The 26643-nt window shown below is 39.2% G+C and overlaps 2 protein-coding genes across 2 annotated transcripts in view; both read right to left on the minus strand.

The window, feature by feature from the left end:
• Positions 1–2607: 2607 nt before the first annotated feature.
• RBM34 (RNA binding motif protein 34) lies at positions 2608–20430 on the minus strand (the record flags this gene model as incomplete). Its single annotated transcript, XM_084254030.1, has 11 exons — positions 2608–2886; positions 4303–4421; positions 4617–4656; positions 6787–6850; positions 6988–7071; positions 13297–13340; positions 16644–16703; positions 18784–19015; positions 19620–19756; positions 19963–20137; positions 20378–20430. The coding sequence occupies 11 exons, from the start codon at positions 20428–20430 to the stop codon at positions 2608–2610; spliced, it is 1287 nt and encodes a 428-aa protein (XP_084110156.1).
• Positions 20431–25468: 5038 nt separating this feature from the next.
• The window catches only part of ARID4B (AT-rich interaction domain 4B), a gene marked incomplete at both ends in the record, with an annotated part of 96484 nt that continues 95309 nt past the window's right edge, over positions 25469–26643 (minus strand). Inside the window, one exon of the mRNA XM_084254032.1 lies at positions 25469–25596. Within this exon, the coding sequence (XP_084110158.1) occupies positions 25469–25596 (128 nt within the window). The remainder of the gene's footprint in view (positions 25597–26643) is intronic.

Consider the following 26643-nt stretch of genomic DNA (forward strand, 5'->3'; position numbering starts at 1 on the left):
ACGCCAAGCCCCATAGTCTAGTGATTTGATTTCAAATGAATGTTACAAGGGAGGTGTGGAAGAAAATTAAATGGAGCAATTCTTGAGAAAATATAACCGATTAAAGAGATTGAAGAAAATAGAAAGGGTGAGTTGTCTTGGAGCCACAGAAAACATTGCATGAGTAGTTTCAATTTTAAGAGAAAATAAAATCTTGGACAAAAAGCAGACCTTAACAAGTAAGTTGATGAGAGGCATGGTAAAACCAGTGAGGTACAGGGTTTTGTAATAAGGAATTTGGTTGGCCTCTATTCCTAGTCATGGAAGGGATCCTCTTAAACCCTTGGAATGATAGGAATGTTTGTTTTCTTGGTGGGCCCTGACAGTTTATGTGAAGGAAATGGCTGATGATGGGGGCAGTCCAGGCCAGAACCACCAACTACAGACAACCACTTGAGGGTGGGACTTGATATCAGCCCTACCTGAGGAAGGAGGGGTTGGAAGCTGAGTTCAACTTCACAGCCTGCAACCTGCATAATGAAAACTAGAGTTGGGTGAGCATGCCAGGAGTTGGCAATACAAGGTGCTTACACATCAGTGTGCCATGTGCTGCGAGGGTGAGATGCAATAGAGGTTTTGAACCTGGTACTCTCCCAGACCTCTCCTTATGTGTCTATTTGGCTGGCTCTTATTTGTAGGTTTTTTTTTTCTTTTTTCTTTTTTTCTGGTCATAAAATGGTGGTAGTCATTAGTAGAATATGTTGCTGAGTTCTGTGACTCCTTATAGTGAATTAAGCCTGATTGGGGCTTCTGGGGACCCTTAAATTAGCAGCCAACTGAGAAGTGAACATGGAGACCCTTCCAAGTTGTATAGGTGTCTACAGTGAAGGTAGTCTTGTAAAGAACTGTATCCTTAACCTGTGAAGTTTGACCTAATTCTGGGTCATTGTTGTCAGAAGTTATTACCAGAATGCTTATGAAAACATCTAGCTGGAGGGCCTCCCTGGTGGCACAAGGCATTAAGCACAGCACTATGAAGCAATCTGTAACCTCTGCAGCATGAGTTCAATCTCAGCCGGCCAGGGAGATACCCACATGGCATGGAGCAGACCTCTCCTGCCTCGCCCGCTGCTCCCCTCAGCAGTGTATTTCAGTCAGTCTGCCTGTTCTGTTCCCCACTCTGTCTGTCTCTAGTGAATCTTCTCACCTCCCATACCTCTGGCCTATACCTCAGTTCTTATGTGCATAAATAAATAAAATTTTTAAAAAAATAAGAATTATCAATGAATAAGTACTTACTGAACCCTAAGAAAAACAAGGTTCTAAGTACCATATGGGTACTACTCATTAAACACCCAGTCTCTGAATACAGGAAAATGAACTGTCTGCTTTCTACAGAGCTATAGTTTAAAGACCCTTAGGTCTTCCCTGTGTTACATCCCACAAAGGATTTTCCAAATAATGAGTAATAACTTAGGGTCTCCCCTGGTGGTGTGGCGGTTGAGCGCTGGGCTGCACGGGTTCATTCCCCTGCTGCCAGCCAAGGGTCCCACAAAAAAAAAAAAAAAAAAAAAAAAAAAGAGCCAAATAATGAGAAATAACTTAGAGCCCTCTAATCTTCTTAATCCACCTAAGTGGTAGAATGCACGTATCCAGATTTTGCTGACATAGGATCTACTCTCTGGTTTCCCTCCTCTCCTGCCTCCTGGATACAGGTCCAGTGTATAAAAATTTGTGAGAGGGGAAGTAACTGTATCACAGGGTTAAGCTCCAAGGGACTACTCATATTCATTCTCCTTGTTGAACTTTATTCTATATGACATAATTACCATATTTTATCAGAAAATGTTTCCTATACATATGAGTATCTGAAAGATTGTTTCATGAGGTGTAAGTTTTCTTGGAAGAATATTTTTCAAATTAAAATATAGGAAAGAAAAATTAGACATCTGTTTTCTGGCCAATTTGCCAAGGACTTCAATAACTAGTCTAATCACCAATTAAAAAAAAGAAATCAGAGCCAAATTTTATATGTCTTATTGGTTAGTTATTATTAGGTTGATGGAATAAAATTAAAACCCAGAACTCCACTTATTGTTAAATACAAAAGAAAGGAAGAAAAAAAATGAGTGGCTGTTATATAATAGCCCTCAAAACCTTTCTTCTTAAAGATTGTGATTAAACCATAGGTTAGCATTTCCACTTTTATTATTAAGATACTTTGTCTTGGGACAGCCATTATTATTTATTGCTTTATTTTTCTTTAAATTTTTTTCTTTAAATATTTTTCTTTTCTTTTTCTACTCACTTTTTAATTGTGTCTCATTTCAAGTAATTCCTGAAATAACAATCTGAATTCTAACTTCCACTAAAGTTCATACACAACCTGAAATTTTAAATGTTTACCATTAGTCTAAAATCATTTACCGTCGCCTATAACACATATCCAAGTGACTAATCCACCAACACCTTAAAACAAACACTTCAAAGTTATTATTTCTACATAATAAATGGAAAGTTTCCGTGTTTCACATACGTCATCCATGAAAAATTCTAAAACTCAATATATGGGTCCACCACACTTTTATTACCAATACTCAGTGAGATAAAAATAAAAAGCTTCAGTTGCTACCTCTGTTTTTTCTGTTTCTTAGTCTGTCCACTTTTCTTCTGGCCTTTCTTTTTCTTCTTAATGGGAACAGCTTTTTCTCCAATAAATAAATTTTTAGAATGTCCTACATTTTTTGAAGCAAAATTAAGTCCCTGTTTAGGTTTACTGACATCCTTTGAACTGGGTTTTGAATTTTGTTTTAATTTTTCTTTATTAACAGAACGCATGACTCTGAGTTTTCTTCCCATCAGTTCAGAATTGTTTAATTTCAGAGCAAGATGAACAGCATCTGTATTCTGCAATAAAAATCAATATATTAATTTCTACCAGAAACTTGTTTGCCAAGAAACTAGTAAAATTGCAACCTTAATAAATCAGAACATTCAAGCTTCCACCCAGAAACCCCTCCCATCTCCTCACTCAAGAAGTTCGATCACAAGTGTCCCAGCAGCTTTGTTTATAGTCTTGCTTTAATCATGATCCTAACCAGTTTTTCCCCAGGAAGTACTTGAGTTGTCAAACAATCAGATAAGTCACAGAATGGGGGAGGGGGTTGCAATTGTATGGGGAATATAAAAATAAATAAATAATTAAATAAATAAATTTTATATTATTTAAAAAAAAAATCTATCTGGTGAGGGCCTCCCTGGTGGTGCAAGGGGTTAAGTCTCAGCATTTGTGAAGCTATCTGCAACCACTGCAGCACAAGTTCGATCCCCGGCCAGGGAGATAACCCACAGGGCGTAGCAGACCTCTCCTGACTCGCCTGTTGCTCCCCTCAGCAGTGTATTTCAGTAGATCTGCCTGTTCTCCTTTCCAAGCTGTCTCTGGTGAGTTCTCTCCCCCACTCCCCGCCCCACCTCTGGCCTGCACCCCAGCTTTATTTTATGCATAAAATAAGTAAAATAAATCTTAAAAAAAATATCTGGTGATACATTATGAAGAGCCTCCAAAATAATCATATATATTGACCTAGTTACTAACAGCCCACTGGGCATCTATCCTAAAGAAGTAATTCAAAAATAAAGGCAAACATTTAAAGAAAAAAACAACCACTCCAATTTCCTTATTATAGGAATAGGGAACATGAAAAATCTGAGAAACATGAGGGAAAAGACAGTCTAAATAATGTTATATCACTCAATGGAGGATGCTTACATAACATAAAAGAGGTGAAGCAGGTTGCAAATTTTTAGGTCCACAGGTATAAGTTAAACTATAAAAAAGGCACAGGAAAAAACTGAAAGGAAATGTATTAATGAGGGAAGAAAAACTCAAGTGCCAGCAGACAGTATGTATATTTGAATAGAATGTATAGTCTAATACTAAATATAATGTAATAATGTTAGGCATGAAACAGTGGTTAATATTTGGTGAGCTAAATATAACCAATTTATACAAAGACTTGAAATTTTCTTCTACTTGAAGTGAACAATCAATTCTTTTCTCCATTTCACAGAAGTTGGATATTTAGTGATTTAATACCTTTAATATCCAGTTTCTCAAACATTATTCAGTAACATTACTATGGAGAAAGAGGGAACTATTGATAGAACATCTTTTGGCTAGATGCAATTAGAGGAACTCTACTCATTAGTTCTCTTAAGATGGAATTTGAGGGTGTGACAGTTACGTCTGAATGATGAAAGAGCAGTGACAATCCCTCTCAGCCTCATTTCAGAGGACAGTGACAATGCATTAGTCTCTCATACCTCAAAGAGCACGTAGCCAAACCCTCTGCCGACTCCTGTAACTTTATCTCTCACAATTCTTACTGCCACAATATTGCCACAGTCCAAAAAGTGTTCCTCAACTGTAGATTCTTCAATTCCTACAAATAAATTCAACCAAAGAGGAAATAAAGACTTGGAATTGCCTTAGAAAACTGCAGGTGTTAAATACAGCAAGGTAAGCTTAATCCAATGAAAATTAGTGAAGTAACATACCTCAATTTTTAGTCTTAAAACATTAGGTTACAACTCAGTTGTTATGTCCCTGTTATTTAAATAACTTTATTTAAACTTACTGTATGGGAGATTGCCCACAAACACTGATCTCTTCTCCCTCTGAAACACAAAGAGTTAATAAAAATCAGTCAATGAAGCAGAAAATGGAAGTCATCCTAAAACCCATCCTTTTCCCTCACCCCACATATCTGTTGGGCCTCCATCTCTGATTTAGTCACACACCCAGCCTTCCCTGCAGCCTTCCCCTCTCTATTATGAGTAGCCTATAATGAGGTGAGTAGCACCGCAAGAGGGAGTGTTTTATCTGTTCACAGCTGGCACTGGGTTAGGGAAGGGAACCCAAAGAATGTGACCACTTGTTGACCTGGTAGCTGGACTTTGGCAATTAAAGCCTCCCCAAAACCCCCCACCTCCCATGTGAGTTCCACAGGGGTTCCACTTGGCCTCCTTGCTCCTATACTGCTTAGGACATGTTCCTGAGACAAAAATATGTTGCTAAGACCATCTCGACAGTGTACCTGATTAAACCCAGTTAAAGCCTCTAGACGAACTTTTAACATTTGGGGGACAGGGGTGGAAAACCACCTGTCTTGTGGATGCCCAAGACAAGCCTATATATAAGTACCTTTGCTTATTAAAACTGCCACCTGCCAATATGGAGTAGTCTAGTCTGTCTTTTTCTTCCATCTCTCCTTGCCCTTCATGTACAGAGACCAGTTTCAGATTACTGGTGACCCAACACTGACACATGGCAGTGCTCAAGAAAGGCATGCTATGTTAGGGCTGGGCAAGGTTTTCCTGTGAAGTGCCAGAGAGCAAATATTTCAGGCTCTGTAGTCCATGTGTTGCAACTGTAGTCCATGTATTGCCACCACTCAAGTCTGTCATTTAGCACAATACATAACCTAATGAGTATGGTTTGTACCCATAAAACTTTATTTCAAAAAATATGTGGCAAGTGGTTTTGGCCCCCAAGACAGTTTCTTCACCTGTGCTAGGTCCATAACCAAAGACAGTGCTGTCAACCAGGCCTTTATCATTTCTCAACCAGGTCACATTGACACTGAAGTAATGTTATGAGTTTTTACAAGCCCAGCCTTCATTTCAAAGGAGCTTCGTAAAATGCCAAGTCTGGTCACAACTCTCCCATGCTTACACCTGTACCATAGCACCTACACAAAACCCAGAACCAACATGGCAGAATACAGACTTCATGATTTGGCCTCTACCTATTTCTCCAATAGCAACTCTTAGTCCTACCCAGCCTCACACGCTACCCACTAAAACTGTATCAAGCCCTTGACATTCCCTGAGCAAATTCAGTTTGGGTCCTCACATTTGCACTGTTTGTCCTAATCCAATATTCTCTTTTTGTAATTTTTGCCTGGATATCACTGACTCATCTTTCATGTCTGATGTAACACCTGTTTTCCTAGAAACCCTCCTTTGTCGCTTCTTGTTGGCACCTTGCCTGCCAAGCGCCCATACCAGAGCTGACGAAGTACCCTGAGCCTTTCTGACAGTATTCATTGGCCACAGTCATCAGTACCTCAATCATTCCAATTTTATCTTCACCTTTATAATGGGAACATCTAGGAAACTGAGACTATATGGCTGACACAAAGCAGAGACTTAAAAACCGTTAAATGAATTATTTAACTTTCTAGTCCTCATTCTATAAAGCACTGGCCTAGATGCTGTCTAACACACCTTCCAACCTAACTCTCCGATTATTCATTCTAATGGTGGGACTGGGGGGATCACAATCCTACAGCAAATGTAGACCTAAGTTGGTGGACCATTACTGGCACTGATATTGTGACTCCAGAGGACAAAGGTTATTTCTTTCTCTGCGTCCCTCAAGCTCACTGCTAACAAAAGCTCAGAAGAAAACATTTCTCTCTACAAGACTTTTTCTTGCTTTTTTTTTTGTTAAGATTTTATTTTATTTATTTATACAAGTACTGGGTAAAGTCAGAAGTGCAGGAGGGTGAGAGAATTCACCAGAGGCAGAGCAGAGAGCAGAGCAGGCAGAATGATGAAGTACACTGCTGAGGGGAGCAGCGGGCAGCAGGATAGGTCTGCATGCCAGGTGGGACCCTTGCCCAGTGGCTGGGGATCGAACCGGCGTTGCAGAAGCTGCGGGCAGCTTTGCAACACAGCGCTCAACCACTGCGCCACCGGGGAGGCCCAAGACTAAGTTTTTTAAACAACTCAAGTACTACTTACAGAGGAAGTGACAGATGCAAGATCAACTCTAACTCGAAATCCTTCTGCAATTTGGGCACCATTTCTGTATTATAAATATGAGGAAGAAATGACTGTTAAAAATGAGCCCCAGGTTACTGTAATATTTGTCCTAAAATGAAACCAAAGAATAAAGCATGTATATTTAAATAATTCTGCTGAACCTCAAAGCGATAAAATTACCTTTTCAACGCTTGTGTAGCAGCACTCTCGTTCTTAAACACAACATAAGCATTAATATTTTTCTGGTCAGGGTGAACTTTACGTCTATAGTCCAGGAAAAAAAGAAGACAGTGTTAAAATGTTTCCATCAGTAAATATAAATAAAATATATACAGGTTGTTTTTCACTCTCACTCAACACATATGACAAAAATTTCTGAAGAAAGTTTCATCACCTAAATATTTAGGAACAATTCAAAAAATTACATAACTTGTACAGACATTGGCTGAAACATGTAACCCATGCCTTCTTACTAAATCATCACTGTGAGAGCAGGTGGACCATCTATGCAACACCACACGGCTGGAAAATAATCTCAGCTGCAGCTCTGTATTTAACATATATACAGAAATGCAAAAAAAGACAACTGGATTTTTTCTTCTCACTCTAAAATAAAAGCAAAACAAACACAACCCCTTTGTTAAGACAGTAGGCAGTGTTTTGATCTTTCAGTGGGAAGGTCTAATGACTGCTTTTCATTTTTTTTTTTAAAGATTTATTTTTATTTATACAAGAACTGGGGCACAGGCCAGAGGCAGGGGAGGGTGAGAGAATTCACCAGAGACAGATCGGGGAGCAGAACAGGCAGACTGACGAAGTACACTGCTGAGGGGAGCAGCAGAAGAGACAGGAGAGGTCTGCTACGCCATGTGGGTTTTTCCCTGGCTGGCTGGGAATCGAATCCGTGTTACAGAGGCTGCGGACAGCTTCATAGCGCTGCACTCGACGCTCTGCACCACCAGGGAGGCCCTGCTTTTCACTTTTTAATGACCACAGCCATTGCTATTCACTGTCTAAACCCATTATGTCACTAGCTTGACAAAATGGTGATATAACTGAGATTTGACCAATCAGCAATAAGGAACCAGAATGACCACAAATCCTTCTTAGAAGACATTACTCTATTGTTTTGAAGTCAGAGAAGGGTATATCCTGTGCAATGAAATCATTTACATAAAATCTTAGAAACTGAAAACTAACATACAAAGACAGGAAAGTGGCCTCCCTGGTGGTGCAGGCGGTTGGGCGCAGCGCAGTGAAGCTGTCCGCAGCCTCTGCAGTGCCGGTTCAATTCCCGCCGGCCTCGGAGCAACCCACATGGTGAGCAGACCTCTCCTGTCTCACCTGCTGCTCCCCTCAGCAGTGTATTTCAGTCTGCCTGTTCTGTTCCCCACTCTGTCTCTGGTGAATAATTTCACCCTCCCGTGCATCTGGCCTGTAACTCAGCTCTTGTATAAATAAAATAAATGTTAAAAAAAAACAAAAAACAAAGACAGGAAGAAGGTCAGTGATGACCTGGTGACAGGGGTGGGGTGATGAAGCGTTCAGTATTTTTTTTTTTTTGGAAAGATTTTTTAAAATTTTTTGGTTAAGATTTATTTATTTTTATACAAGAACTGGGGTACAGGCCAGATGTGTGGGAGGGTGAGAAGATTTACCAGTGACAGAAAAGGGAACAGAAAGGCAGACCAACCAAAATACACTGGTGAGGGGAGCAGAGGGCGAGACAGTAGGTCTGCCTAGCCATGTGGGTTTCTCCACAGCCAGCGGGGATGGAACTGGCACAGCAGAGGTTGCAAACAGGTTCACAGCGCTGCGCTCAACTGCCTGCGCCACCAGGGAGGCCCAGCATTCAGTATCTTGACTATGGCAATGATTTTAGGAAATTAAAAAAAAAAAAAAATACAGAAAATAAAAAAATTAAAAATTATACATATAAAGTATGTGCAGTCTTGGATCAAGAAGATGTGGTACATATACACCATGGAATATTACTCAGCATTCAAAAAAAGATAAACACATCCAATTTGCAGCAACATGGATGGCGCTGGAAGGGATCATGCTCAGCGAAATAAGCCAGAAAGAAAAAGAAAAATACCGGATTGTCTCACTCATAGCAGGAATCTAGAAAACTTAAATAAGGGACCAGGAAAATGAATAACTATAAGAAAGTGAAAATCAAAATCAACAAAAAAATATGAACCAGAGACACTCTATGGGGAGTGGGGGGACGGGGCGGGGAGGAATTGGGGTCAAAATAAGGAGGTTGCAATTGTATGGGGAATATAAAAATACAATTTATTTAAATTAAAATAAATAAATAAATAAATAAATAAAGTTTGTGCAGTCTTTTGAAGGTAAACCAGGCTTTCATAAAGTAGAAAAAAAGTTGACAAATGTTTAACTATAAAATTAAAAGGCAGTAAGTTTTACATTGTAAAATCTCCAGTGAGTAGAAGAAAAATAGCAAATGACCAATAGGAAAAATAACTCAAATAACAAAAGGCTAATTTCTTTACACCTAGCAGATTTCAACAGAGAAACTCAGTAGAAAAAAATTGAGGAAATGTGTAACAATTCACATAAAAGGGAACAGAAATGATTTTTGATTATATGAAAAGATGCTCAGTCATAAAAGAAATATAGATTAGAAATATCATTTTAGGGGCCTCCCTCATGGTGCAAGGGGTTAAGACGCAACCTATGAAGCTGTTCGCATCCTCTGCAGCATGAGTTTGGTCCCCAGGCAAGCCAGGGAGCAAGTCACAAGGCACAGCAGACCTCTCCTGGCTCACCCGCTGCTCCCCTCAGCAGTGTACTTCGGTCAATCTGCCTGTTCTATTCCCCACTGTCTCTGGTGAATCCTCTCACCCCCCATACCTCTGGCCTGTACCCCAGCTCTTGTATGCATAAATAAATAAATCTTTAAAACAAAAAAAAAAAACAAAGAAATATCATTTTACCTATGATATTGCCAATGATGAAAAAGCTGAAAACCATACCATTGGTAAAGATATGAGAACAGAAATAAGCTACCATCTCTATGGGATGGAAAGCAGTCAAAATTACAAATGCAAATAACCTTTTGATCAAGCAATTTCACTAGTAGAAGTTTATCCTAGGGCCCCCCTGGTGGCGCAAGGAGTTAAGAACCTCACTATGAAGCAATCCACAGCATTTGCAGCATGAGTTCAACCCCCCGCAGGCCAGGGAGAAACCCACACGGTGAGGCAGACCTCTCCTGTCTCCCCTTTGCTCCCCTCAGCAGTGTTTTTCAGTCAGTCTGCCTGTTCTGTTCCCCACTGTCTCTGGTGGATCCTCTCATCCCCCACATCTCTGGCCTGTACCCCAACTCTTGCATGCATATATAAATAAATCTTTAAAAAAAAAAAGTTTATCCTAGAGATAAATTTGCGTGTGTACAAACTTAAATAAGTACAAGGTCACTCACATTCTACATTACTTGTAATAGACACAAAACTAGGAAAAAAATCCAAATGTCGGGCCTCCCCGGTGGCGCAGCAGTTGAGCGCTGGGTTGCGAAGCTGCCCACGGCCTCTGCGGCGCCGGTTCGATCCCCGGCTGCTCCCCGGCCACCGGAGGAGGGTCCCACATGGCACGCAGACCTCTCCTGCCGCCCGCTGCTCCTCTCAGCAGTGCACTTCGGTCCTTCTGCCTGCTCTGCTCCCCGCTCTGGCTCTGGTGAATTCTCTCACCCTCCCGCGCTTCTGACTGTACCCAGTGCATGTATAAACAAAACAAACAAACCAGCAAACAAATAAATAAAGCATGCCTCTAAAAAAAAAAAAAAATCCAAATGTCCATCAGTGATGGGTTTGTTAAAACAAATTGCGGTATACCTTATAGAAAACAAAGATGCCCTGTAAAAGAATGGAGAAGCAATTTTTACACTGATATGAACAGATTTCTAAGTTACAGCAAGTGGTAAAAAGGAAGAAGTAGAGTAACAGGTTTATATTAAATACCACTGGTCCAAAAGTTATGTGTGGGGGTATGAACATACATGTATATTAGTTTGTAAATGCATAAAATGTCACCAGAAGGTTATAGATGACCTCACACTAGTAAGAATGTCCCACATTAAAAAAAATGACAATAGCAAATGCTGTCAAGGATGTGGAGAAAAAGGAACCCTTTTAGATTGCTGGTGGGACTGCAAACTGGTTCAATCACTATGGAAAACTGTGTTGAGGACACTTATATTATTAAAATGGATCTACCATTTGACCCTGCAATTCTACTCCTAGGAATCTACCCAAAGGACACAAAACCATTAATTAGAAAGGAAAGCTGCACTCCTATGTTCATTACAGCATTACTTATAATAACTAAGATATGGAAACAACCCAAATGCCCAAAAACAGATGACAGGATCAAGAAGATGTGGTACATATACACAACAGAATACTACTCAGCAATCAAAAAAAGATAAACTCATGCCATTCACAGCAACATGGAATGAGCTGGAAGGGGTTATGCTCAGTGAAATAAGTCAGAAGGAAAAAGAAAAATATCAGGTAATTTTACTGATGGGAGGAATATAGGGAAACTGAACAAGGGGTCAGGTAAAAAAACAAAGGACAAAACAAGCAGGCAAACTACAGAACTGAGACACACCACAGGAGAGGGAGAGAGAGGGGGGTAGGTCAAAAAAGAAGAGGAAAGAGCACAAGAGATGTGGTGACAGTTCACAGGTGATTTGGTGGTGGGAATTTTATGGTGATTACACATGAGGGGAGAAATCAAACATTATACAAAAATGAACAATGATGCATAAAAATAAATAAATATAATTTTTTTTTAAAAAGGTAAAGTAAAAACCACAGGTGTCTGAGGCAGTAAATTGGCTGACTAGGGATGAAATGTAGGAACTTTTCATTGCATACACTATTACATTTTTTTCTTTTGAACCATTTCCTTTATTTCTTATTCAAATAATTAAATTTAAAGTGTTTTTAAATGGGGTCAGGAGGCCCTTGACTCCATTTTTCTGGCACCAAATCTCCTCAGTACTATTATGACATACTCTTGTAACAGAACCTTTACTTCTATTGAATTCAGGCCCCTGGATTCCAATCTTACATAGAAACAAAAGTCCATAATCTCCAAAGAAGAAGGGCTGTGTCTTGCCAAGTTTTACATTCCCCATAGCGTTTGAATATTGTCTTGTATAAAGGACTGACGTTTGGTTACCTGAGGAAAAATTACGGGAGTCAGGAACACATATTAACACGTACTGATCAAGTGTGAACTATGTATCTGGCACTGGAATGGTTATGGGGAAAAAATGGCAAAGACCTGGTCCACCAAATAATTCCAAATTAGGAATGAACATAGAAACAAACTTGTCAAAATGTTCAAGGGGATGATTCAAATATCTTTATATATAAGAGGATCCTGAGGAATGTTTTTACAGTACATTATAAGTTATCTAATATAACTATCTATATAGAGATCAAATTATAGAGATCTTATGTATGTATCTTATGTATATGTGTATTGTGTGAGTATATGTGTACAATATATACCCCTCTGCTTCTAAAATCCATCATTTCAAGTACCAATAAGAAAGAAAAAACAGGGCCTCCCTGGTGGCACAAGGGGTTGAGACACAGCACTATGAAGCTATCAGCAGCCTCTGCAGCATAAGTTCGATCCCCGGCCAGGGAGCCGACCCACATGGTATAGCAAACCTCTCCTGTCTCGCCTGCTGCTCCCCTCAGCAGTGTATTTCAGTAGATCTGCCTGTTCCGTTCCCCACTATGTCTCTGGTGAATCCTCTCACCCCCCACATCTCTGGACTTTACCCCAGTTCTTGTATGCATAAATAAATCTTTCAAGAAAAAAAAAAAAGACAAAACACCCCAGATTGGGAGACTAATAGGAAAAACACAAAAAACTAAAGTTAAATGAGAAATAAAGGCTTTATAAAATTTACATATGGCAACTATACTTGAATTAAGAAAATCAATGAGAAATAACTTTTAGTAAAGAAACGTGCAAGCTCACCCCTTGGCAACAAGGGCGGAAATACATGGAAAAGGAAACGGGAATCCTGCGTATCAGAATGAAGCCACACTACATGTTTGGTTCAGAAACCCTTATAGAGAATTTAAAGTGGTCTTGGATTGGTAGTATCCCAGAGAACATAACTGTCCCTACAAAAACCTGACCAGCCAACAACTATGGAGCACCTCTGATTTTCAGATGCATCTTGATTTCAATCTGAGAATGTGTGCCCTAAAATGACGAAACTACACCAAACTGATCGACACCCTTGAAGTTTCTTGGGGTACGTTTACTAGCAAGTTATTTTACAATATGTCCTATGACTCTACAATTTCCATTAAGGCCTAAAGACAAACAGGTGACAAATTCCTATGCTATTACAGACAATAGGAAACAGTCAAAGCATGATGTATTCCCAAACAGTTTAAAACTACTTCCTTTCTTTAATTATAAACTTACTTTATTGCTGCCACCTTTTTGGACATGGTTTCCTCTGCGGGAATCTTTAAGAGAAAAAAAAATTAGAGAAAATTAATTATTTGAAATATTGTAGCAAATTAAATGTTAATTAATTGAATTCTAAATTTCTAACTCTGATATGAGGTGATTGAAAGTGAACCAGAAACAACGATCCTAATGCTATGTGAATGGGAGCTGGTAGCTGAGGACAGAAACATCCAAAGATAGTACCATACTTAGATCCAACAGGCCCTGAACAGAAGCAAACATACTGTGGCCTCAAACTTTGTCAGATGACTTGAAGTGGTATTTGATCATAAGGGGACAATGATGTTAAAGATGCACATGAAGAATGTAAAGAAAATTGTTTTATAAAACAAACATGAAAAGGCAACATTTCTACTTGGTGTTTTTTGCAAATCCCATGTGATTTTAAATATGTCAAGCTAGGGCCTCCCTGGTGGTGTAAGTGATTAAGTATCAGCACTGTGAAGCTACTGGCAGCCACTGCAGCACGAGTTCGATCTCTGGCCAGGGAGCTGCTCACATGGCCCAGCAGACACATCCTGTCTCGCCCACTGCTCCCCTCAGCAGTGTATTTCAGTCAGTCTGCCTATTCTGTTCCCCACTCTGTCTCTGGTGAATCCTCTCACCCCCTGTACCTCTGGCCCATATTCCAGCTCTTGTATGCATAAATCAATGAATCTTTAAAAAAAAAAAGGTCAGGCTAAAATTATAATGTAAGAAGACATATTACTTCATCCATATCTCTAAAAGCTCATATATGGCTGTTGGAAAAAAAAAATTGTGGTAGCTTTAATTGGGAAAAAAAGGAATTCCCTTTTATATTTAGGTTCACTTTACTATAGTCTTATGTAGTGCTTAAGAGAAGAGGGGGCAGGTAAAGAAACTTGCATGGAGGAAATTCAATCAACAACTATCAGGTGTGTTAATACCGCCAGGTACTGAGAAGATGAAGGCAAAAAGATACAGTTCACAGTCTAGAAGCACCTGTGAATGTCAGTCTCATTTAGGGGAGTTGTAAATCTCTGAAAAACTTCTTTCTTAGTCATCTGATGAAATCTTGAATAACAATGCAACTGCCTCTAGTATTTTAAGAGGCAAAATGGAGTTTAAGAAGGAACCCCTGCAAAACAAATGAACTGAGAAAAGGTCAAGGGTGAGAAAGGCTACAGGTACACCCAGCAACAGGCATAGCTCCTGGGCTGCAGGACTTATGTGTGGAGGAACACAGAGCCTCGGGGCCACCCTGTGCAGACCACCAGGCTAAGATGGACGGATCTCAGTGACAGCAAGACTAACAGAAAGCTTTTAAGGAATTCCATACCTACTTGCTGTGCATAATGTACAGGTACTGGTAACCAAGACAAACTGGGTATTTATAGTCACAGCTTACAGTCTGGTGGGGCACACAAACAACATAAAAAAAATTATAGGACAGTATCACAAAGACTACACCGCAGTGTGGGTGCTGCACAGAGCAGGGTCTCCAAAGATGCCAGTGGCCTAGTGATATAGGAGAATCTGGGCAGGTTGCCAAAAAATAATACCAGGCCAAGGTAGGTATATATGGGTGATACACAGAGGTAAGAGAGAAAAAAAGAGAGAGAGAGAGAATAATGTATAATGACTATCACATGGAAGAAACTTCATTTACACATTTTTGTATTTATTCATTTACACAACTAATATTTATTGAGCTTCTACTATGCGCTAGGCATTATTTTGAAGTGCTAAGGACAAAGCAGTGAAGAAAAAAGATAAATATCCCTGCACATAGCAGAGGTGGCATGCGGCACATACAGAGCAGGGAGAGAGGGAGGATATCAGGCAGGAGTTCAGAGTGAAGTACTTCAGAGCAATTAAGCTAACAGCAGTATTTTGGCTAAATCAGAGGTAGGCTAAAGGCAGTAACTATAATAGGCCTCAGCAACTGTTCTGGCAAAAGGTAGTGAAAACTTAGGTGGAGGGCTGCCGAGGGTGCCACATGGCGCAGCAGACCTCTCCTGTACACCCACTGCTCCCCTCAGCAGTATATTTCGTCAGTCTGCCTGTTCTGTTCCCCACTCTGTCTCTGGTGAATCCTCTCACACTCCCACAAATCTGGCTTGTACCCTGGTTCTTGTATAAATAAGTAAGTAAATCTTAAAAAATTAAAAAAAGAAAACTTAGGTGAAACAATGAAAAAAAAAATCTTGAGAAGAAAACACAGTTGAAAAACAGGCCAAGATAACAATAGATTGGGTGGGCCAAAGAAAAGAGTTAAAGACAACCACAAGGCCCACAGTCTGGGAAGCACTAAATAATATAGAAAATCAACAGACAGCACAGGTGGGGTGAGGGATGGATGAAGGTTTAAGAACAGACATGTTAAAACTGGGGTTTCAAGACACCAGAGTGTGTATGTCACACATAAACCTGATGTGGGGAAAAGGCAGAAGGGCAAATCAAATATATGTAATAAAAGTGAGACAATAATGCCATGAGAGAAATTATAGACTGCTCCAAAATCTTGGGAAATGTCAACTTTTAGAGAAGTAGGCAGTTTGCCCACTGTGACATCTGACCATGTCTGGAGCTATTACTGGTTGTTACAACTGGGGTAGAAAGGGCACTACCAGCATCTAGCAGGCCGAGGCAGGAATACTACTAAATATCCTACAATGTAGAGGGTGGCCTCCAACAAGGAGTTATCCAGCCCAAAATGTCAAGAGTACTTAAGTTGAGAAATCCCATTTTAGAGAATCACATGAGAAAGGGCAGTTAGAAATAAGGAAAAAGCATTTCTTGTATTCTAATGCATATTAATTACAAAAACACAAGGGATGCTTATTACATGCTCTGAGGATCATGGTGTAATCAGAGTAGTTAGTTGGTAAAATCAGATACCATTTATATAGTTTTAACATTAAATTGATGCTTTAAAAAAACTTTTTCATGCTCAGAACCTAAGTACTGTCTACAGCAGTCACACAAACCTCCCATATTGAATACCTATGATTCCAGAAATGCTTCTTAACAAGTATTAACCTTTCTGATTATTTAGTAAACACAACAAACAAATGTCACCCGCCATCCCACAAAATACGTAATTTGCCTTAGTAACAATAAGTATATTATTTCATTACGTGAATTCATTGAATTAACTGACAAAGTTCGAGAGTCACTAAGAGCAACAATTTTTTGGGTTGATTTCGACCTGCTGACTCAAAATCTTAAAGGCAAGTACACTTCCATTTCACTAACATAAGATGTTTATAACTCTGATTCAATCCAATAGACTTTAAGATTATGCAATTTTAAGGAGTGGAGGGGGAAAAACATACCAGAGAACGAAATCGCACAGATTCTATTTGTCCATATTCTTTAAAAAATGACTTCAGGTTCTAAAATATAAATAAATACATAAATATATATACATATTCTTTATTTAGTCTACTTTCAGAATATCAAATAAGGGTTACAAAAAGGAACAAAGTCAAGCCATCTGATAATCTTTTACTACCAGGTTTTGTTATAAGAACATTTTGGGAGAAAAGGTGACCAGTCAGTTGGAAGACAAAAAAAATTTTCTGAAATTTAAGTAAAAAGAAAACATAATTTCATGTTAGTATCCATAAGGGACTAAACATCTTTTTTTTAAGATTTTTTTTTTAATTTATGAAAGTGCTGGGGTACAAGCCATATGTACAGGAGGGTAAGAGGCTTCACCAGAGACAGAGCGGGGAACAGAACAGGCAGACTGATGAAATACACTGCTGAGGGGAGCAGCAGGCGAGACAGGAGAGGTCTGCCGCCCCATGTGGGGTTCTCACCAGCCAGCCGGGATCGAATCCTTGCTGCAGAGGCTGAGAACAGCTTCATGGTATGGCGCTCAACCACCTGCGCCACCAGGGAGGCCCACTATACATTTTTATCTTTCAGTCTTTTATAATCTTCACCACATGAAAACTCAGATTATATATTCCACAGATAATGTAACCTTTTTTTTCATGTTGGCTCCAACCAGAAATGAATTTTACGGATTCTTATGTCAGTATGAGAAATTTTCTAAGTGCTAGGCATTAGGACCATATTGAAATAGCATATTGAGGGCCTCCCTGGTGGTGCAAGGGGTTAAGACGCAATCTATGAAGCTATCTGCAGCCACTGCAGCACAAGTTTAATCCCTGGCCAGGGAGATGCCCACATGGCACACCAGACCTCTCCTGACTTGCCCGCTGCTCCCCTCAGCAGTGTATTTCAGTCAATGCACCTGTTCTGTTCCTCACTCTGTCTCTAGTGAATCCTCTCACCCCCCACACCTCTGGCCTACACCCCAGTTCTTGTACGCATAAATAATCTTTAGGGCCTCCCTCTTGGCACAAGGGTTAAAACGCAACCTATGAAGCTGTCCTCAGCCACTACAGCACGAGTTCAATTCCCAGCCAGCCAGGAAGCAACCCACGTAGCACAGCAGACCTCTCCTGACTCGCCCGCTCCTCCCCCCAGCAGTGTACTTTGGTCAATCTGCCTGTTCTGTTCCCCTCTCTGTCTCTGGTGAATCCTCTCATCCCCCACATCTCTGGCCTGTACCCCAGCTTTTGTATGCATAAATAAATAAATCTAAAAAAAAAAGAGAAATCTTCAAAAAAAAAAAAAAAGAAATTGCATATTGAAATTTAAAGGGTAAATTTTGTATGTTTTTCTTAAGACTAGCTTAGAATGTGGAGAATGCCAAGAATGTGTTGGACAGCTAGGACAATAATTTCTATAACCAATTTTAATTCAAAAATAATTTACTGAATGTGCAAAGCACAACACATACTCCCTTCCCTTGAGCTCCTTATAATCTAACAGGAAGATCAATAACCAAAACTATGCTACAAAGTAAAATAATGTATTATGTTCTGTAAAAATAATCGCAAATAAAATACTAGGAGACAAAAGGGTAAAAAGGATAGAGAAAAACCAGGCAATTTTTTGTACTGTTTTGTGTCTAAGGAAGTGGAATTTAAATTGTCCTTCAAGGGATGGGCAGGATTGTGACCCAAGGAATGCCAAAAGTATGATTATCACATGGAAGAAAATTCATTTACACATTTTTGTATTAATTCATTTATACAAACTAATATTTATTGAGCTTCTACTGTGCACTAAGTATTATTTTGAGATGCTAAGGACAGAGCAGTGAAGAAAAAAGATAAATATCCCTACACATACAGAGGTGGCATGTGGCTGGAATGAAAAAACCCAGACAGAAGACCATAGCAAGAGGTCAAAAGAATTTGCAAAAGTCTGAATTAGGGCAGTGACTATGGAAAAGGAATGGTATGGAATACAGAATCTGTCTATAGAACGATTTGTATAGTAGTCATTTATAATAAAGTTATGTATTAATGACTTTTTATGTGCTTATTTAATAAAGAGTAAACAAACTAATGAATTAATTTCTCTGAATTTTTACAATATACAGTACAAACTCACCTTTTTATTACATGTGACAGGCAAATTTCCAACAAACACTGTTCTCTCATTCTTTAATCTCTCTTCTTCCTGGTTGATTTTAATTTTCTTTCTTTGATTTACAACTATGTGGTCTACATCATCATGTTCTTTTTTATCTGCTACTTTAACACCAGATTGAGAATTTTTCCTTTTCTGCCCTTGTTTCTGGTGAACTTCTTCTTCTAAATCTGCACTTGCTAGAGCATTTTCTCTTTTTAAGAAAGAAAGAAAAAGTGTCATGGAAGTCAGGTGGAGAATCTGACAAAGCATAGTGATTAATTTCCCACCCATTTCTGGTTATTGTATGTATAAGCTTAGCAATCAAAGATATCTCTAAATTTTAAAAGTGGCATTATCTAAAAGTGACTAGTATCTTCAGAAAAACTAAAGGGTTAGGAAAAATTAAGTCAAACTTTTGAAGATATGTGAAAACTGTCAGGCAATAGAGCAACAGAAGTTCATTTAAACAAGTTAATGGGAGAAATTTGATCTCCGAGGTAGTTTAAGAAAATTGAATGCATCTTTTACCTACATGCAGAAATATTTAAAGACGAAACAAGTTTAAGTTTGCATTCAAATAGTGAGATGGATATAAATGGGGTAAAGATAAAATAAGACTGGCAGAGTACTAATGATTGTTGGTGCTGCAAACATGGAGATCCTTATTCAACTCTTAAATATGTATATTTTCCATAATAAAAAAAATTGAATTAGAACTTTGAAATGAGCAGAAAAAATAAGCTATGACATGTACAACAATCCCAATTTCTCTACCATCTTATATCTCTAACATCAACTAACGCAATTTTACCAACCTGTTTGCCAACGTTTTGTCTGCAACAGAAAGTTTCTTCTTCACTTTCATTTTTTTGGCAGATTCTTCCAAAATTGGTCTTTGATTTTGGGATGTACTTTCCTCCTCCTCATCCTGTTTCCTTTTTTTGGTGGTTTCCTTTTAAAAGTTGGAAGTTATGTTTTGAGATTTCATCCTTTTTAATAACTTAGTGGTTTTTCTAAATTAGCATCTCTTCTCACTGGTATGTCCAGTAACTAAAGTTACTTAGATTGAACCCCACCTGTCCCACCTGCCATGCCCTGCACCGTAGATTGCTTAAAGTTACTCTAATGGACCATTCGGAACAGAACCCAGTGACTTACTTTAGGCACAGGCACGTACACGGGTTGAAGCTGAGGGTCAAAGGAGCTGAAGAGGGACGCCAGTGGACCTGCGCTGCCGCTGTAGGGGGGCTTGCCGTGGAATAAGCTATTGGCGACTTGTCCGACCAGATAGTCTCCTGTCTGACTCCCACGAACGCCATCGTCCGGGTTCTCTCTAGGTACCGATGGCAGAAACTCAGCGACACGACACCACGCCACGCCCCTCCGCTTCGCCCGCCCGAGAGCCCGAAGGCACACCTTTGCCCAGGTAAACGTGCCGCGCGCCACTCACCCCACCTGGGCACCTCTCCTTTTCGTCCCCCAGCCCACGCAAACAGGCTGCGCCCCACACACCCCTCCTGGGCACTTCTTTTTCTTGCCCCCAGCCTAGGTAAATATGCCGCGCGCCACTCACCCCTTCTGGGCACCTCTCCTTTTCTTCTGTTTCTTTTCTCTTTCCAAAGGCATTTTTACGGCCAGGCCACAGAGAGCGGCAGCACGCGAGCCGCACTTCCGGGTCCCGTCACTTCCGCCCCAGGAACACGCCCCTTCCGCTCCGGGACTTTTTTGCCGCTGCCCTCGCGGGCAGAAGGGACGTCAGGCGGGAGGGCTTGGGATTCTCGTGCACATTTGTGCCTTGCTCTGTTAGAGCGAGACCTAGTGTTGGGAAAGAAGTCTTCGCAGAGTAGTTGAGGCCTGAATCGTGAATAAGGAAACTGCCGGAGTGGGGTGTCAGTCAGAAGAGAGGAAAAACACCTACAAAAACCCCCGGATTAGTGCAGGGAAGGAGGTCGAGTAACAAGGTAGGTGTAGGTAACATCACTAGCAAGTGGTGAAGGGGCAGGGACTTCCTCGCTGCTCCTTACAGGGTAACGCTTTGGTCTGAAGTGGGGGTGGAGTCCACAAAGCCTGTATGGAATTAGCTCAGGACATCCTTTCCCCCTAACAAAATTTCGGAAGAGCTGCAAGAGAGTTGGGGGAAAGGATGTCCTGAGCTAATTCCATACAGGCTTTGTGGACTCCACCCCCACTCCAGACCAAAGCCATCAGGACATTGGGAAAGACAAATCCCATCACCACCACAGGGAAGTTGCTGGAACCTGAAGGTGGAGCTGAGCATGGAGAGAAGAAGCTGCAGAAGAGACTGAGGAAGGAAGGAAGCAGGATGTAGAGCCAGAAGACCTGGAGGGGGCACATGGAGCAGAGAGACATTGCTTAAAAATAAAGTTGAAAATAATATGTTGTTGGGGACCACAGCTCTAACCTGCTTGGCCAGGCTATTTTGCCAGGTAAAGGAGATACTTGGCACTCTTTTTCAGCCTGCCTCCCAGATTTGTCTTCACCCAAATCTTTACCGTTTAACCTACTTTTTCTGGCTACCTTGTCTTTTGTATTCCTTGTTTCTCATTTTCAGCAGCAAAGTTGTACCCATCCTTCAAGGTCCAGCTCAGAAGCTATCTGATGGTAATTTCCCTGGTATTTAAAATCAGATAATTTTTCCCAAGCCTCCATCCTACCTGCATTAGTGTTAATTTCTAGATGTAAGACTTGTTCTGTAGTGTCTGTTTTCGTACTGGTGAATATTTGGTAAATTGACTTTAGGTAATAAAAGATACATACTAGTTATCATTAATCATTGACTGCAGCAGCGTTGGTAGCAAGATAGGATTTGACTTTGTATCTTTAACTGATTTGCTTTTTGAAAACTACTTAACAGAACACACTGGGAATATGACCATGCATAGCCCACAATAGAAAAATTAATGAGTCCACAACATTCAGTTGGTTGACCTGGTTTTGATTTGAGTCCCTTATCGTGGTTTTCTGTAAAATACTCAAGTGGTTTCACAAAGATGAGAAAAATACAATTGTCCATGCTTAATGCAACTCAAACATTCTATCTATCCCACATGGTCCATTGAAGAAATTCTACCTTTTCCTTCCTTAAATCCACCAAACCCATTCCTTCCCCAGCTCTTCCTAGCATTATTCCAAGAATCATTTCCTATCAGGAGTGCTGTATTCTCATCACATCTGGCCTACCTAACTCTTCCTCTTCTCAACACATTCCATTCCATATTAATTTTCCTTGAATGCTACTTTAAGGTTTGCATCTCCTCCAGTCACTAGTCATCACGATTTTTATATGCTCATATACTGCACCCTTTAAACTCTTATAGTTTCCCCTGATGGTACAGTGAGCACTTTATTTTATATCTTATGCTTCTTCCACAACGAAACCCAAAAACATTACTTCAGGGTATTACATCTTACACATAAAGCCAATGTTCATATGATGTAAGCCAAAAATCCCTAAGTAGCAGGTTAAAATTAGAACAAAGATGTAGAAATAATAGACTTGAAATAATGAAAGGCAACACACACTTCTAAAGGAAAATGTTTGAAAGAGGCTGTAGTTGGAGTTAAAAAATTATTCCACTGCCATTCAGAACTGATTATTAACCATTTCAAGATCACTAACTCCTTTGAAGAGTCATAAAGAATCTCACAGAAAAAGACAAAACAACTTTATTAAAAATCCTAGAGGTTTCATGGAATCTGTTTCACCTTCCCCAGACTACCTAGATTAAACTTCACACTCAGGTTATTTCAGTAGAGTAAAAAGGTTTTGAAGAACACTTAAAAAAAAAAAACATAACCAGGGGCCTCCCTTGGTGACAAGGGGTTAAAGACAGCGTTAACAAGCTACTGCCAGACACTGCAGCTCAAAACTGGGCCAGCCAGGAAGGTGACGCATGGCATAGCAGACCTCTCACTTGCCTGCTGCTCCCCTCAACAGTGTACTTTGGTCAGTCTGCCTGTTCTGCTCCCCACTCTGTCTCTGGTGAATCCTCTCACCCCCCGACCTCTGCCTTACACCCCAGTTCGTGTGTGCATAAATACATCTTTCAAAAAAAAAATTTATCATTGGTTGTAAATTAGATTGATAAAATTTAGTAGATGACCAAGAGAAAACAGATCAAATTCTTGTAATACCATGAAAGTTTCAAATTCTCCAGAGGAGTTAGAAAGGAGAATAGGCAGACTAGAATGCAGAGAAAGGCATCAAAATTATCATATAATTTTGATAAATTCTCAGAGCATTTCCAGGGACCATTATTCTAAGATCTCCATTTGGAAAGCAATGTTCTATAGATTTAAAAATTCATCCCTTAAAACTAATTTCTATGAAAATAAAGGGTGATCCCACAGGTGCTTCAAAAATACACATTTGAGCTTTAGGCCTTAAAGACTTATTTTCTTTTTATTTTAAACAAAGGATTTTCTTTTAGTGGAAAATTCACTAAATTGGGACCAAAAAACCCTAATTATTGAGTTGAATGGGTTTGCAGCACAAAGCATTGGTTCCCAACCCAGATGCATACTGAAGTCACTGGACACCTTTCAAAAAAGATCAACATCTCAGACCAATTAAACATAACTCTTTGAGGGTGGGGCCTGAGAACTGCTTTAACAATGCCCAGGTGATTCCAATGTGTAATGGGGTAGAGTGAAAATATGAGATCCACAAAAGTCTAATTAAATTAAAAGACAAAAAAAGCAAAGCTGCTGGTAATGTAATGGTTTCAAGTGTTAAAGAAAAAGTTTTAACTTTTTCTTCTTTAGACAAAATCCAAGTCATAAGTATTCATATATTCACACTCAAGCAAAATAATGTATGCAAAGATATAGGAATGCCTAATAAATCCTATATATGGTTAATGCAGTTTTAGTTTTAATAGGCAGAATATCCCCTTTTTTGTATGTCAGTTAACCCCTTGTGATAAATACATGCTGGAGATATATGTTCCAGTCACATATATACAGAAATGAACTAAAATTACTTAATCTTTTAGAAACAGAATCAAGGATTCACAAACTATGGCATTTTATTTCAGAGCCTTTGCTTACATTTGTACAATATATTACATAATTCTTCATTGTTTGCAGATCCTAATATATACTTTATAGCTTTTATTCTATAAGCTTTTTCTTCAACGTTTTGCTGTCAACAAATCTTTACAGTCCTGTACAAATTTTAATAACTTGAAACCATTTTCAACAAAATCAGTTACTGTAAGCACACACTACAAGACTGAAAATGTTTTTCTTAGAAAAGTTGAATGTAAAGGATTCTGACACGTTAGCATCTACAACAAAACGCTTTGAAATTCTCACATGTCGTATTGCCAGAAAACAAATAAAACATGCTAGCCCCATCCAAAAAAAGTACACAGAACTACAATTAAAACAGTAAAACAGTCTGTACAGTAAAGTACTGTGTATTAACAGTGCCAGGTATTAAATAGCTTGAATGAACACATCCGCAATATACAAATGTCTTACAAAGGTGTAGAATTAAATACAAGTGCCAAACAGAACAGAGATTGGAATCATACAACATAAAGTCAATACAAGTGAAAACAATTTTGCGTTCATTTTGGATTTTATACAAGGCATTTAATTGTATAGTCCTACCACCCCAATTAGCTATTTATATTTAAAATAACCATCCTTTTGAGACAGTTCCTATCAACAACTTTGAACCATAGTAATACAGTTTACTTGTTCCTGAAATCCTCTTGTTGTAGCTCATAATAAAATAAGCAATACAAATGAATTATCTGTAGTTAAGGAAAAAGAAACATTTACAAGAAAACACAAAAATATAACTGTTATAATTCATTATGAATAAATATACACTTTGAACTGGCTAAGTACAATATTTATACATTGTTTAAGATTTAATACAGTTTATTAGCCATTTTCTTTTTTCACACAATGTATTATATCAAAATTAAAAAAAAATACTGATTTATAGAAAAATGGCAAAGTACAGTAGTTCCTTTCCAATTTGAAGGGGCATGAAAAGCCACTGCAAGACCTGTTAGCCTAATTCAAACCTGTAAACATGTTCAGTCTTTTTTTAAAGAGAATCTTTAATATTTGGTTACCAGGATTGATAATCTAATATCCTGTTAACTGCAGGTTTTGAATTTGTTACATGTGCTTGACTTATACAATTAAAGCCACCCTAAGGTGACTTGCTTTAAAAAACAATTAGCTTGTACAAATGAAAATAGGTTCATATTTTTTCATAAATAAATGGAAAAATATCAAATGTTCCAGCTTTTAACAAAATACAAGGGAATACATATACAGTAAGTTATCTTAACATGTTCTGGCCCACCCAATAACTATGCTTACTGTATTGTCTCTACAGGCAGTGAAAAGCCTCCATTTGCCACAGTGGAAGGCCTTCAAGTTACCAGACACACAATTCCCAGACAAGTTGGAAACAATTATTGCTTGAGGAAAAGCAGTTCATTGTACTTTTTCTTCATTAAAAAAAAGTGCACTTAAGTGCCAAGTCAGCTTGTCAAGAAACAATTTTTAAATATAAAATAGTGCTTGTCTGATTTTTTTTTTGTGCCACTGTGCAGTATAAAAAAAGACGTGGCCATCAACAGCCATTAAGTGCAAAGTGCTTTAGCAAGTCCTGCTGTCACCTGCACTCAACTGACATTCCATTTTGTGATGCGCTGGACATCGAAGGTTCAGCTAAAGTTAACATAACAGCAGCTGTTATGGAACTGGATGAAGGTGAAGAAGAGGATGAAGACGTAGCAGCACCTAAGGAAAAGGGGAAACCAAACTAACAGCTTAATATAAAAAAACACACAACAAAAAGACACAAAACACTAATTCTCAATGCCAAAATTCTGCTATATTCTCCAAAATCATTTAGCTTACAACAAAGGTAGTCAATTTTCACAATAGCACAATGTATATTCAGTAAAACCTAATATATCTCAAGTAACTAGACAGTGCAAAACTATGCAAGTAACAAAAAAGGACAGATCGGCGAATGCTCCTGCATGCATCAAAGAGGAAAAAACTTATGTGACTAGTCTATGAAGATCTGGGATGATGATGATAATAATAGTATTAGTAGTAATAGAGCATTGAATCCAACAGGAAAAACCTATAATCTACCTGAAAATCCCCCCTATGTTTGGAGTTTCTTAGTAATTTATTATTTTTTATTTATTTATGCATACAAGAACTGGGGTATAGGCCAGAGGTGTGGGGGGTGAGAGGGTGCACCAGAGACAGAGTGGGATGCAGAATAAGCAGATCTACTGAAATAACACAGCTGAGTCTGAGAGCAGTGGGCAGAAACAGGACGGTCTGCTGTGCCATGTGAGTTAGCTCCCTGGCTGGGGATAGAATTCATGCTGCAGTGTTGGAGATAGCTTGACAGTGCTGAGACTTTAACCCCGGTGTCACCTGGGAGGCCCTATAACTCCTGCTTTTAAAACACATGGAAGCATGGTATATAGTGTCTCTTGATTTTTTTAAGAATCTATCTTAGGAAACTGTTCCATATCAATACATATATAGGAGCTATCTCTTTTTATTTTTTTTTAAATTATTTTATTTTATTTTATTTTTATAGAGGCATGTTTTTTATTTATTTGTTTGTTTGTTTTGTTTATACATGCACTGGGTACAGTCAGAAGCGCGGGAGGGTGAGAGAATTCACCAGAGCCAGAGCGGGGAGCAGAGCAGGCAGAAGGACCGAAGTACACTGCTGAGGGGAGCAGCGGGCGGCAGGAGAGGTCTGCGCGCCATGTGGGACCCTCCTCCGGTGGCCGGGGAGCAGCCAGGGATCGAACC

Source organism: Talpa europaea (assembly GCF_964194135.1).
Source record: "Talpa europaea genome assembly, chromosome: 14".
In the NCBI taxonomy this organism is placed as follows: Eukaryota; Metazoa; Chordata; class Mammalia; order Eulipotyphla; family Talpidae; genus Talpa; species Talpa europaea.